This window comes from Panonychus citri, unplaced genomic scaffold (assembly GCF_014898815.1).
Source record: "Panonychus citri isolate SS breed McGregor unplaced genomic scaffold, ASM1489881v1 Contig00011, whole genome shotgun sequence".
Classification (NCBI taxonomy): Eukaryota; Metazoa; Arthropoda; class Arachnida; order Trombidiformes; family Tetranychidae; genus Panonychus; species Panonychus citri.
The window spans coordinates 1,912,412-1,927,352 of NW_026515416.1; the positions used below are offsets into that span (position 1 = coordinate 1,912,412).

Sequence of the window (14,941 nt, forward strand, 5' to 3'; positions counted from 1 at the left end):
GTTGGCTGAATAATTAAACAAAATTTCTTCACTATTATCCGCACTGAATACAAAAAGAAACTATACTTTAATTATTAACTTCCTTTTCTTTTATACCTTTTCATTATTTAGCTTTAGCTTAAGGTTTCATTTTCAAGGTTAAGCGTTTGCGTAATTTTTCACGGTTGAGTGATCACAATTTTGTTAAATTTTGGTTATGCATGAGTAAATCTAGGGGTGGGGTTTGAGAGGGTGAGGGACCGGAAGTAGTATTCTTCACCCCCTTCCTCTGCCAGAAGCGAATGATTTGCCTCTACTGTTGTGGGTGGTTCACTTGAGGTAAATAACCTTAAGATTGTATAATTTTGTCGAGCTCTTTCAATCGCTACTGTCTGAACTATCAAGCAGCCTTCGTTCTGCTGTTTAAGGCACAAAGTTGTCTAAGTGGGATCCTGGTCCTGAGTCCCAATAATCGTCACTCAACAGCCACATTGCTTCAGCAACATGTTAGCAGAAAGAATTAGTGTAATATATGGTCCATAAGAAATGCCAACGCTGAGTTTAGTTTTTCCAAATGATAAATATGGAAAAATCTGAATAAAAAAATGCGGGTCGAGAAAAAAGTTACTAACATATATGAATTGTTCATGAAAAGTTACATCTAAAAAGTCCGGTGCATCATGGTGTCCCAAAGAAGTTGCGTTTAATTCCCAAGGGAAAAAAGATTTTTTTATTTTGATCAGATCGTTCATGTCATCGAGAGCTTTCGATTGATACCTATTTAATATAATTATTATTATTAATATTATAAATACAGCCACGAAAAATGAGATGAGAACAAAAATTATGTCTTATAAGCATAGAGAGATAATTTTTTTCTAATTGTGATTACATTTTTCTATTGTTCTCCATTTAAATCAATTCAATTTTTCTTTTAATTTTGATTAAATTGTAACGTAAATTTCGGTCTCATTATTCATCACTGGTTACAAACCCGTACAAGGATAAATCCGTTCATTATCAATAATCAATAACCAATTAACCCTTATTTAGGATTACTTCCTTCCGTAACCAATATGATCTTTACTATATTTGGATCATAATCATTAATTACTAATCAACCTAAATCTCTATTACTAACCGACAAAGATGAATAAACCTTTGACTCACGAGACACTCGTGACTTTGATGATCTTGTATAAAATCAGATCACTTACTAATAGAAGGTTCACTTTTAGAATCAACATAACATTCAAGTTAAAACATTCTAATAGATCTTGTCATCATCTTTTAATCAAGTTAACCCATTCCAATAATCTGTGTAATTCATTACAATCATTTAATCGGCTATAATCTAGAATAGCCCCACCCTCCGATCTTCTCCAAACTTTTTCTGTGTATAGGTCTCTATATGAGTGTCATACATGTGCATGGATTTTGTGCGGAAACTTTTAGTTCAGAAGATAGAGCTAGCTAAAAGTCGATTTTGCATAGAGGCTTATGGAGTAATAGGAAGTTTCATAGAATCATACAGGATGACGCTGGAGAAATAATTTTCTAGCAAATATATTTGATATTGCCAGCACTATAGACTAAATTATGGACCTCTAGCTGCATTGGATCAGTACAATATCTGGCTTCAAAGTTGGATTTTCAAAGAAATCAGATGTAACCAATGAACCATACATCGGATTCTTGTAATATTTAGTGCAGATGATTGTCAAGGTCAAATATAGTAGTCAAGGTCATTTCAAGGTTAAAGTAATAATTTTACTTTTGACTGTTTTGGCTCAATTCTAATGGAATTTCACTCCAATGCAAAACTTTGTCCACCATTACATGTACGAATGAATGTTAGCTTTGAAATTATCTATTAAGTTCATGTGGTGAAATAGAACTGAATTACGCTTAGACAAGATGCTCGCGATAGAATTTTTATTCTTCACCACCGGCGTGGTCAAGCAGCGCCACCCGCCCACGTGAAGGTAGATTGAATGGTAGACACCATTTTAGAGCACCATCTCAAGTATCTCTCTAATACAGGCACATGACAGCACAATGTAGCGCCATCTTCTAGCAACTCTAAGCTGAATGCGAACCATTTGAAAACAGTCAAAAAGTAAAATTATTACTTTAACCTTGAAATGACCTTGACTACTATATTTGACCTTGACAATCATCTGCACTAAATATTACAAGAATCCGATGTATGGTTCATTGGTTACATCTGATTTCTTTGAAAATCCAACTTTGAAGCCAGATATTGTACTGATCCAATGCAGCTAGAGGTCCATAATTTAGTCTATATAGTGCTGGCAATATCAAATATATTTGCTAGAAAAATTATTTCTCCAGCGTCATCCTGTATGATTCTATGAAACTTCCTATTACTCCATAAGCCTCTATGCAAAAATCGACTTTTAGCTAGCTCTATCTTCTGAACTAAAAGTTTCCGCACAAAATCCATGCACATATATGACACTCATATAGAGACCTATACACAGAAAAAGTTTGGAGAAGATCGGAGGGTGGGGCTATTCTAGAGTCTTACCATTTAATCAACAATTGGATAATAAAGTTCATTTATATTAGTTAAAGTTCTTCTAATAACGTTTCTACATTATTTAATTCGTTCGTCACTCATTCCGTAACTTTTTCACGTTACAATTGGTGGCAGCGGTGGGATCCGCAATTTTCAACAATGAGTGAAACTAATCAGATTTCGTACACTTTAGAAGACTTTACCAAGACAATGAACCGAACCTTCCAAACTCCCATACAAATTCATCCGTTTGTAGGTCCTCCATTCATGAATGTTCATGAGTGGTTATCTACTTTCGAAAACCAAACAACACAGTCTAATTGGAGTGATGACGATCGATTCAATAAAATCGGTTGTTTTTTAGGACCCGACCTACAAGCATGGTTGGAAGAGACCAAGAAAAGTGAAATTCGGACCTGGCAAGCTTTCAAACAAGTTTTGATACAATGCTTCCCTCCCAAAGAACATCAAGATTACAAATTTCTCCTTTACAATACGAAACAAGGAATGAACGAAGATCCAGTTGCTTACTGCAACAAGATGTACAATTATGCTTTGAAGACGAAAACACCCTTCAATGAGTTCCTCAACACATGTATGAATGGATTGGACATTAATATCAGTTATGAAATCAAAGATAGATACAGTATCAAAAATCATCTGGAACTTATAACGAGAATAAGAAGAGCCGAAAGAGAAGCCGAATTGAGAAAACGCGGGCTCGAAATGAATCAGAACAAACTTCCTAGTTATTACGACGTATCGTGTTTACCCGCTGTAACCCCAACAAGCGTTAAAAATGAAGTTCACACTTCAAATCCTGAAATCAAAGAACTAATTGAATTAGTCAAAACTATGGCTAATTTACAAATGAGTCAAATGAACAAATCACGAGACAGGACCCAAATCACGTGTTTATACTGTAAAAAGGTAGGGCACATTGCAAGGGATTGTCGTGCAAAAATGAGAGATCAGCGATCTCAGAACTCACGTAGAGGATCGAACCAGTATTATCAAAATAATGAAGTACAACAGGCACAACCCAATATGAACAATATTGGACAACAACCACAACAACCGCAGCAACAACCATCATCCTTTTCTCAACACCAATCGACAACACAAAATTTGCCTCCTCAGTCTCATAACACTAATGTACAAACTTATTGTACTACCACCAGTGATTTACATCAAAAAACAAATAATCATATAAATGATCCTTCAGCGCCATTTACAATTGTTTCGCTCAATTCTGAAAGTTTAAGTGACACCAAATTAACGGGACCATTGATTCAAGTAAATGCTAAACTTAATGGACACGAAGTTGCAGGAGTAATTGATACTGGTTCGCAAATAACCATAGTTACTAAACTGGTTGCTGAGAAACTAAACACTCCAATGGAAGCCTACGTTGGACCTTCAATATCTGGTGTTGCTTCTACCAACATAACTCCTGTTGGCCAATTTGATTATGACTTAGGTCTAGAAATAGATAACGTCATTCGAACCATGAGAGCAACCGTTGTTATTGTTGAAACTCTACCTGCTAATATCCAACTCCTCATTGGACAAAATGTAAACACCTCTATTGGCATCTTGGTCGATCCTCGAGGCCGATTGATCCTTAAAGAGCTCGATGGTAATTTATATCTAAAAAAAGATCTAGTTTTACCTCCAAGAACAAGAGTTTTAACTACAGCCACTGCATCTAATAAGCGACATTTACCAAAAGGTACTTATATGGTATCCACTAATGACTCAACTTTTACAAAAAATAACATAAGTGTTGCTAATACAATCACTAATATTGTTGGTGGTGAAACGATTGTCCAGTTATGTAACTTTACCCCATCTACCGTCAATTTAACCGGCGGAACTACAATCGGAAATTTTGAGAGCAAACATCCTGAAGATATCATTGAGATACCGGATGAGAAAACTGATGAAAACAAAGGAATCAAAGCTCAACAAAACTTTAAAAAGGATTCCACTCTCACCGAAGAAATGGCTTATTCAGACGGAAAAATTAAAATTGGTAAACAACTTGACGATAAACAACGTGAAACCTTAATCGCTTTACTCAAGAACTATCGTCAAGCATTTGCATTCAAACCTGAAGAAGTTGGATTAACCAATAAATTTGTTCATGAAATCGACACTGGAACACACAAACCAATCTCAGTGGCACCTTATCGAGTATCTCCCGAGAAACGAAAAATAACTAACCAATTAGTCCAAGAGCTTGTCGATACATCAATCATAAAACCATCATGTTCACCATGGGCTTCACCTATCGTGTTAGTTAAAAGAAAACCGAGATTGGCGTTTTGTATTGATTATCGAAAACTCAACACCATCACCAAGAAAGATCATTACCCTCTACCAAATATTAATGATGCTCTCGATTATCTTTGTGGCGCCAATATCTTTACGAGCTTAGATCTAAAATCAGGATACTATCAAATTGGTATTAAAGAAGAAGATAAGGAAAAAACAGCTTTCACAGTCATGGATGGACTTTATCAATTTGACGTGATGCCCTTTGGTTTGACAAATGCCCCAGCAACATTTCAACGATGTATGGATGTCGTTCTATCTGGATTAAAATATAATTCATGTCTAGTATATCTTGATGATGTGCTAATTTTCAATAAAAATTTCGATGATCATATCGAAAGTCTTCGTCAAGTTTTAGACCGAATCATCGATGCTGGTTTAAAACTAAATCCATCCAAGAGCATGTTTGCCATTCCAGAAGTTACTTACCTTGGTTACAAAATCACCAAAGATGGACAATACCCAGAAGATACCAAGATTGAAGCTGTGAAGAAATTCCCTGTGCCTAAATGTGTTAAGGATGTCAAATCGTTTGTAGCTTTTTGCGGTTATTATCGTAAATTCATCAAAAATTTTGCTACCATCGCCAAGCCCTTAACTTACTTAACAAAACAAGATGTTAATTTTGAGTGGGGTCACGATCAACAAATGGCCTTCGAAACTCTAAGAGATGCAATGATCAATGCTCCAGTTTTGGCTCATTACCAATCTGATTTACCAATTGAAGTTAGAACTGACGCTTCTGGGACTGGAATCGGTGCTGCTCTCCTACAGAAACATGGTGACAATTGGAGACCGGTAGCCTTTGCCAGTAGACAATAGAATTCCCATGAATTGAATTACCCAATCTCAGAGAAAGAGTGTCTCGCAATCATCTTTGCTATTGAAAAATTCAAAATTTATCTGGACCAAAAAACATTCAAAGTAGTGACAGATCATTGTGCACTTTCATTTCTACAATCTAAAAAGAAACTTCCACCCAGATTGACTCGTTGGGCTTTGCTTCTACAAGAATTCGACATGACTATCGAATATAAAAGTGGTAAACATCATGCCGATGTCGACTGTCTAAGTAGATACCCAATAGGCGAACCCGAGGAAACTGCTGAATACGAAGATCGAGTACATGCTTTCACTGTACAATTAGAATTAAATTTAGAAAAATTTAGAGAAGAACAATCAAAAGACCAATTCTGTGTTCGAATAATGGAAAATGTCAAAAATCATGATTCACTTTCTAACAAGAGAAAAAAGAAGTTGGAGAAATTTTTAATCAAAGATGCGCTATTGTACAGGAAGATTTGGAAAAATCAAGAATCCTTTAATTTATTGGTCGTTCCAAAATCGTTAAGAAAAGAAATCTGCCAAATCCACCATGATTCCGTTTATGCTGGTCACCAAGGAATAACCAAAACTTACGAAAAGATTCGTAGTAAATATTATTGGTCGGGAATGACGAGTTATATTAATAATTATGTTGCAACTTGCTTCCTTTGTCAAACAAAAATGCATCACCATCTTCGCAAAATACGGCCAAATTTATCAAACAACAAATTTTCTGTCGCCATGGTGCTCCCACGTTCCTCGTTTCAGATAATGGGACAAACTTTACGAGTAAACTAATCAAAGAACTTGCTGATAATCACAACATCAAACACTGTTTTACGACACCGTATCATCCTCAATCAAATGGACAAGTAGAACGTGTAAATTCTAATCTAGCTGCGATGTTATCAATGTATGTCAACGAGTATCATAACGACTGGGACGAATATCTACCTTATGTCACCTTTGCTTACAATATTTCAACTCATTCCAGTACGAGAATGTCACCTTTTGAACTTTTATACGGAAGAAAAGCTCTCACCCCTGACGAAGCTAATATTCCTGTTGACACCCCAGCATATGATGAAGAAGAGAGAATCGAATTTATCAAAAATACTTGGCCAAGATTAAGAGAGTTTGTCTTTAATAACATGGAAGAATCTCGCTCCAAGAATCTTGATGATTATAATTCAAGACATGAAAACAAAGAATTCGAAATTGGAGATCTTGTTCTTGTGTATTATCCTAATCCAATTACTACCGGACTAGTCAAAAAATTACTTCATAAATATCATGGTCCTTACGTTATCATCGAGAAACCATCGCCTCTAGTCTACGTTGTTCAAGAAATTGGTACACAAAAAAGACAAACTGTTAACATAAAACGACTAAAACATTATCAACAAAGAGATGAAAACTGCGACCACGAATCACACAAGACCACTCCAATCACCATCAGGCCTAACCTTTCATTCAACTTTAGTCGAAATCAACTGATAAGTAACCAAGATCTATCACAATCATCAAATGATAGCTGGCATGATACTTGTGACTTTGCAGAGACACAAACAGGACCAACTTGCAGTACGCCCGCAAATAACCGGACATTCACAGTACAAAACCCAAAAAGAATCATTTTTGATAATTCTTTCTCAACTAATCCATCTACAGATAATGATAGTTCAATTGATAGTAGAGACAACTGTCCTCTTTGCAGTGAATTATCTCAAGAAGTTCAAACTCCAAAGGAAAAAACAACTACCCCTGTACCAAAAAGAGTACGATTTTACGACGAACTAACCGACGAAGAACCATCTCCTCCAAGAAAATCGCAACATGATCCTGATTTTTCACCGCCTAAGACTTCAGCAAGAAACTACCAAACTGAAAGAAGAGTCACCCGATCGAAAAGCGCCGGATTAACAGGACTCGTCTTCACCTTGGCTTGCCTGATTCCACTTCAAACTAACGCTGATTTTAATGTCATGAATCCTCTCTTATGGCAAAAATCAAATAAACCTGTCATCGATATGGAAGGAGAAATTTTATCTGAAATTTCACTAATCAACACATGTCCCTTCCTTTCGAAATCACTTAAGCTTCCAGAACAAAAACGAAAAGATTTCCGAGATTGGTGTAATAATCAGTACCAAGAAAGTACGATAAAAACTATCGTAAAATATTGTGATACCCGAGTGATAAGACCTAAACGAGAAATTATATTAACTGCTTCAACTCTCGTGTTTGTAGGAATATCTGCTTTCGGAATTATAAAAAGCTTTTCGGACAAGACAAAAAAGCTAGAATCAGAAATCGGTAATACAAAGATAAACATGGCAAAATTGGAAAGCAAGGTAAATGAACTCAGTGCTGCGATAGACAAAGCCATCGCACGTATCAATAACAACACAATAAGAATCGACGAATTAGAAAACTCGATATTACCAACCATCTTATCAGCTACAGGAATAGCCAATTATTTCACCACCCTCAAAATACAATTGATTGACATATTTAAAGAAATGCAACAATCTAAAGTAAGTCCTCAAATGTTTAATTTACTTAATATCTCCATCGAAGACGAATTTAGATACCCCGTTGAATTGATGACAGTCCAATCATGTCATTTCAACATCGAAACATCAACTTTAAAGTTCTCAATCCACGGTTTCCGACGAAATGACAACTACATGATAACAGAGGCTGACCCATTTTGGTTAAAGACAAATAATAACAATTGTGTTTATTATGTTGGACCCACTTACGTTCTATTTCACACAAAAGAAAAAAGAGTTTGTGACATCCAAAATCGAGCAATCCAGAAAGGGCCCATAGTTGTTGATACCAATTTCAAATGCAAAATGAACAAATCAAACTCTGAAAATTTGTGGAAAACTTCGCAATGTGAAAACACTTTTACCGATTTACAAATCAAATCCACTTCAAATGGTAGATACATCTACTGTTTTGGTCATAAAATCACAATAGCTGATGAAGAATTCGATTGTCCCAATTGGGTCTTTTCGTTTCCAAAAGATGTTAAACTAGTTATCGACGGTGAAACCCACGAGTTCTTCAAACTACATTTCAAGTACAAAGCCGGTTTTCAACAATCTGACTTGGATGCCATAAACCACTTCTTTTCAGCCGGCCAAGTACACACCCAACTCCTCGAAAAACTCGAATTCAAAAATGAAACATTCAGTGTTATTTTGAGTAATAATCCTACTTATTTAACATCGTTAATTATCTCCATCATCATTATTTTTTCTATCATCACTTTCCTCATCTATCGTTATATTTATCCAAAAATCAAAGCACTTCGTCTTCATTACAAAACTAGAACACCGAAAAGCGACTCAAACGACCCTCAAGGAGAATTGGCTCTGAATAATCTAGAAAACGAACAAGATTCAACAAAAACAACAGATAAAAAACCAGTAATCCTATTCAAATTCTAATCATCATCAAAATCATCATCAAAATCATCATCAAAATCATCATCAAAATCATCATCAAAATCAACATCAGAATCATCATCATAAATATTATCCTAATCTTTAGCTCAAATTTTCAATTAACCCGATAACCCGAAGTACAATAAATAAGAGAAACATATTTTCAATTTAAAATTCAAACTTTTATTATTAAGTTTTAGTTATTATCATAAACATCTCCATCAACGTCTTCGTCAACATCATCATTGTTGTCACCTAAACCATCATATCGATCGTTCTACTAACACTTTCTCGCTGTCACTCACTACATTACCCGAATAAAAGAATAGAAGAGGTTATTCCAGTTTAAGATTTCAAATTTTAATCAAATTTTTTCATGAGTGATAATTATTTCACCATGATTTAACTGTGTTTGGAGGATAAATAATGCCTCGACCATATGAAGGACACATGAGGCGAATGTAAAAATTGCCGTAAACTTCCACTCCTTCAATTGAGCACAGATAATCTTGTACGGCCTCGAATCCCTTGTCTTGATGAGGAAACCGATATCCTGTCAATTGATTCCATGTTTTGATAACTGAACCAATAGTAACATGTTCTTTCTCCCACGAAGAATTCCATTCCAGAGTGGAAATCACTAACCTAATAGAATCCTCTAAAAAAAAAAAGAAGAGAATGATAATCCATAGATAGAATAAAAAAAAAACAAGAACAAAACTAACCCATTATTAAGTAAGCAAATTAAGAAATTTTCACAGTTAAACAAAGTAAAAGTTGACGCAAAGAGAAGTTTAACCAACAATGAATAGAGACGAACAAATAATGATTAATCAACCTTAGTTCTTTACTGCTTTTATACCAAGAAAATCAATTAAATCTTCCAATACAAACATTAATTTTACCAAATTACTCATAAGTTCCTGAATGAAACAATTAAAACCAATAATTACCCTTCCCATCATTAACCTCCTGATTTCCTTCCCGAAGATCCATGTACTTCGAAACATTTATGAGAAAATTAGACAAGAAAAACTAATGATTTCTTTTAAACCAATTAACAATTTCCTGAACAACAAAATCAAGTTAATTAATAATAACCATTATTTTCCATCTCCTTCACGAAAAATAATCTTACCTTTTCCGTTTCTCATAAAAAAAAATATACACAGAAAGGTGTTTAATTGAAAATGAATATAAAAAAAAATCAGAGAAGTAGAAACATTAAGTTGATTAATGATCAAAATAACATTAAAATGCAATAAAAACACAAAACACGTGAACGAACATAGCTCCGCCCCCATAGCTCATGGCAATTTTTGGCAATTTCCTAAAATCGACTCTACCCTGACCTTTCACCAGACACCTTAAACTTATTTCTATGATGAGGTATTATCGGGTACTGGCGTTAAATGTTAATTACCTAATTGTAAACTTTGATGCTGCTGATTGTTACGGTTGTTTTAGTAAACAACATTTGGTTTAATTGTCGATTGTTGATTAACAACAATAATCATTTTCACTTGATTGATTTACTTATTGATGATAATGGTAAACAATATTCATAACAGCAACAAGACTAATAATGTATTAGCTTTTGATGGTGATGGTTCAACTAATTAATATATTTGATTGAAGGTTAATAAAATTAATTTACACGTAGGTTGATCAGTTTAAATTCAAGATTTAATTTGGTTTTTCAAAATTGAGACAAGAAAGTTTATTTCTTAAAAATACCAATATCATACTTAATTTTTCCTACGACCCTGCTTGCGTCACTCGTCGATCAACCATGACCTTGTCCCAAGCAGTTTGCTGATCTTCGGGGAGTTCAAAATCATGTCCTGTTACCTCGCCAGTTGTTGGGTCAGTTATCTCAATAAACAAATCAGGGTTGGTACAAACCACTTTCCCCCATGGAAAAACGGTAGGTGCAGCACTAGGAGGAACTCTCGATGTTGATTCGAGTCCGTCAACGACGACTCGTTCCTCGCAAGTTATTTTTAGATACCGTTGATTTTTATCTCTTTTTCGGCCGATTACATGATAAATTAATTGTGTCAGCTTCGGCCAAGAAATTCCACAATACGCACATTCATATAAAAAACAATGTTCCTGTTTATTGACAACGGCTTCTTTCTCCTGGACCTCAATTAATTTATCCTCTCCGCCAGCTAGTCTAACTAATTGATCCCAAGGCAACATTTTCGCACCTTCGAGGTCTTTTGGATTAATAATCCGATCACCAGGAATGATGGAATGTTCCCAAATGGCCAAATAAAAAATTTTACCACCACGCAACGCACAATACGGCAATGATTTTACCGGAAATTCGTCCATGTCAGCAGCGACCCTAACCGATTGAGTTCCATCACCATCATGATTCAGCGAATCACAATCCCGCTCCATTGAGCTCGTTTGTTCATCTCCATCAATATGGCCACTGATTAAAGAGGAAGCTCCCTCGTTGTCCCCACTATTAATCATTCAGCGCTGGTACACGAATCCCCCGTTTGCCGGTTTAAACTTGAGTCTTGACTCATATTTTTTTTTCTCTTTGTTGATACGTTTTAAGGAAACAAAAAAAAATACTAAAACTGAAACGTAAACAAAAAAAAAACAACAACCAGAAAGAAACAATAACAATAGAATTATTGTGGAAAAAATATTAGTAACTAATCGGAAACTAGATCACCTCAATATCCTATTTACGCAACGACATCTATTTCCATTTCAACTGCAAATAATTTCCGCCAATTTTGAATACCAAAAATGGAATAAGCAACACAACGATCCATATAAGGTATTTCCGATTGAAATATCGCAAGATAATTTATTTTCTGCATATAAACGGTTGATTATTAATCAAACTCATCACTCAACCTGAATCCACAATTCAGTTAACATCAATATCACTTCAATATTAAAAAGTTTAACATCAATCCTACATCAAATCATAATTATTAGTGATCATCTTCAACTCAGTTCTATTTCATCTTTAAAACAATTCACCATGAGTCTCAGTAAAATATTAACTGTTAATGTTAAAGTTCCAACCTTCAATGGATTCGAACCATCGATAGAAAATTGGATAAGTGACTACGAACAAATCACAAATATCATTGGTTGGTCCGATGAAGCTCGTCTCGTTGGATTTCCCGATTTTTTAACTGGAGTCGCCCAACTTTTGTTCAAAGAAGAGTATTCTTACGAATATAACTTCCCGCAAAGTTGGTCAGAAGCTAAAGAAAGGTTGATCAAAGACTTTACTCCAATAACCAACAACAACAATCAAAATAGTGAACTCCTGGACAAACCCAAGTCACCTTTCTCGGTTTCACCGATGAAATTTGCCATAATATTATAAAGGCACAACGAGAAAGGGTGCGTCTGGATCTGCTACTATTGAAGTGATTTTGGACATAGCAAGTACACTGGTTGAGACCGCTAGACATCTCAATACTCCTATCCAACCGAAGGACGAACCAAGCAAAGAACGTAAGATTATTTGTTACTTTTGCAAAGAACCTGGTCATATCCGACAGAACTGTCAACAACTTAAATATGAACGTACGTTAGCTATCCTCAGTCCAACATGCGAAAGCTCATCTTCATCATTGAATTGGCGTGCAACTTCCTCTAAGACTAAAGGATCCAAGAAATCAACGACTTTGCAACAGTGAAAAACTGAAACAAGGGACTGTTTCAACTTCTAGTCGGGGGAAATGTAACGTAAATTTCGGTCTCATTATTCATCACTGGTTACAAACCCGTACAAGGATAAATCCGTTCATTATCAATAATCAATAACCAATTAACCCTTATTTAGGATTACTTCCTTCCGTAACCAATATGATCTTTACTATATTTGGATCATAATCATTAATTACTAATCAACCTAAATCTCTATTACTAACCGACAAAGATGAATAAACCTTTGACTCACGAGACACTCGTGACTCTTGATGATCTTGTATAAAATCAGATCACTTACTAATAGAAGGTTCACTTCTTTAGAATCAACATAACATTCAAGTTAAAACATTCTAATAGATTTCATCTTGTCATCATCTTTTAATCAAGTTAACCCATTCCAATAATCTGTGTAATTCATTACAATCATTTAATCAACAATTGGATAATAAAGTTCATTTATATTAGTTAAAGTTCTTCTAATAACGTTTCTACATTATTTAATTCGTTCGTCACTCATTCCGTAACTTTTTCACGTTACAAAATTATCTCTTTATGCGCAATTGATATAATTTTTGTTCTCATCTCATTTTTCGTGGCTGTATAATTAATTACGAAAATCCCACATTTGGCTATCCTCCTTCCGGGATTCTCTACAGACTAAACAAAATCTATAGACTAGATGAAACTCATTTATATTGTTGATCATTTTGGAGTTACCTGTTACCATAATGAAGCTAATTTTCTGTAGAGTAAAATTCATTCAATTCAATGGTTAACATGATAATTCAAACGAAAGTAAACTCATTAATGCTGACCGCTGAGAATTTGAAATTATTTGTTATTTTTGCTTTTACCTTCTTAATAATGAAAATTCATTATCTATTACGTAGGGTCTTGTCTCAATTAGCCGATCATGATTAAAATGAATCAAAATTTATTGATTATTGATGAAGTTTAATTAAGTTGAAATCATCAGGATATTAAAAAAATCATAACTTTGTGTTTACATAAATTTTGTTGGAAAATTGATAATTTGTTTTTTATTGTTCTCTCCGTGATTGTTTCTTGAACTTTCTCATTATCATGATAAAGTTTCAATGATTTTTTCTCCTTGTGGTTAAATTTACATTTTCATCCACATTGTTTCAACCTAGTGGCATCTATTCATGATGAATAATTCGAGGTAATTAATTCACATGTATTATATTCAGTGGGAGGTTAGAATAATTTTCTAAGGAAGACAAAAGCCAAGGAGGAAAGAAAACAACTTGAAAACATTGCAACGAAAATCATAATAATAAGATAATATTAGCATGAGAATTAAAGAGAACGATAGAGATAAAGATGAAGGCTAGAAAATAAGGTTGAAAGTATGTTCTTGAAGGGAAATTTCTCATCAACAATATTCAGTTATTTTCTCCATCACCAGAAATACTAATACCAATTCATATTCTACACTCAAGTGATGGAAATAATATAATATGAGAATTGGTTACTGGGAGATGGAAGATAAGAAAGAGAAGTGGAATGAGGAGGAAGAAAATGTGATGGGGATGGAGAATCGTAAGTGCATAAAATTATAACGATTTATTTTCTCTTCTGGTGGTAAGTTTCTCATCTCATTTTGGCAAACCAAACGAGATGCAAAATATTGACCTGAAATCGAAATGATATTATCAGTTCTTTTTGTTCATGTTCTCTTAATAACGATTCAATTTCTGTTCATGGTTATTCCTATTAAGTGAACTTCTCACTCTAATCATATATTCATATTCTTTCATCATCATTATCATCTTCACTTCAATTTCCATGCAACTCCTCCTTTTTCCTCTCCTGTCGTAAACATTCATTTCGCTTTACTATTCATCTCTTTTTCTTTTCTTTTTCTTAATATTTGATATTCAGCATCCATTTAAAAAGATGATGATGATAATCATCGATGCAAAATTTTCGAAGGCAAAAAAATGGAAGGTAAAAGATCATAAAATTGATATAATTAGAACTAAGGATAATAAATAATAGCATCAGTGGGTGGAAAAGTTTAAAAGTTGTATTTCTACTCCTTTTCCTCTTCACTTTTCGTATTCTTGGAATTTTTTCTCTC

At 34.4% G+C, this 14,941-nt stretch overlaps 1 protein-coding gene across 1 annotated transcript; it reads right to left on the bottom strand.

The window, feature by feature from the left end:
* Positions 1-10,899: 10,899 nt before the first annotated feature.
* LOC128391866 (uncharacterized) lies at positions 10,900-11,628 on the bottom strand. The gene has a single exon (XM_053351823.1). It carries the CDS (start codon positions 11,626-11,628, stop codon positions 10,900-10,902), a length of 729 nt encoding a protein of 242 aa, XP_053207798.1.
* Between the last annotated feature and the right edge of the window lie 3,313 nt (positions 11,629-14,941).

Bases quoted from the DNA above. Each gene is read 5' to 3' on its own strand.
- LOC128391866 (XM_053351823.1), bottom strand. From the start codon at position 11,628: ATGATTAATAGTGGGGACAACGAGGGAGCTTCCTCTTTAATCAGTGGC.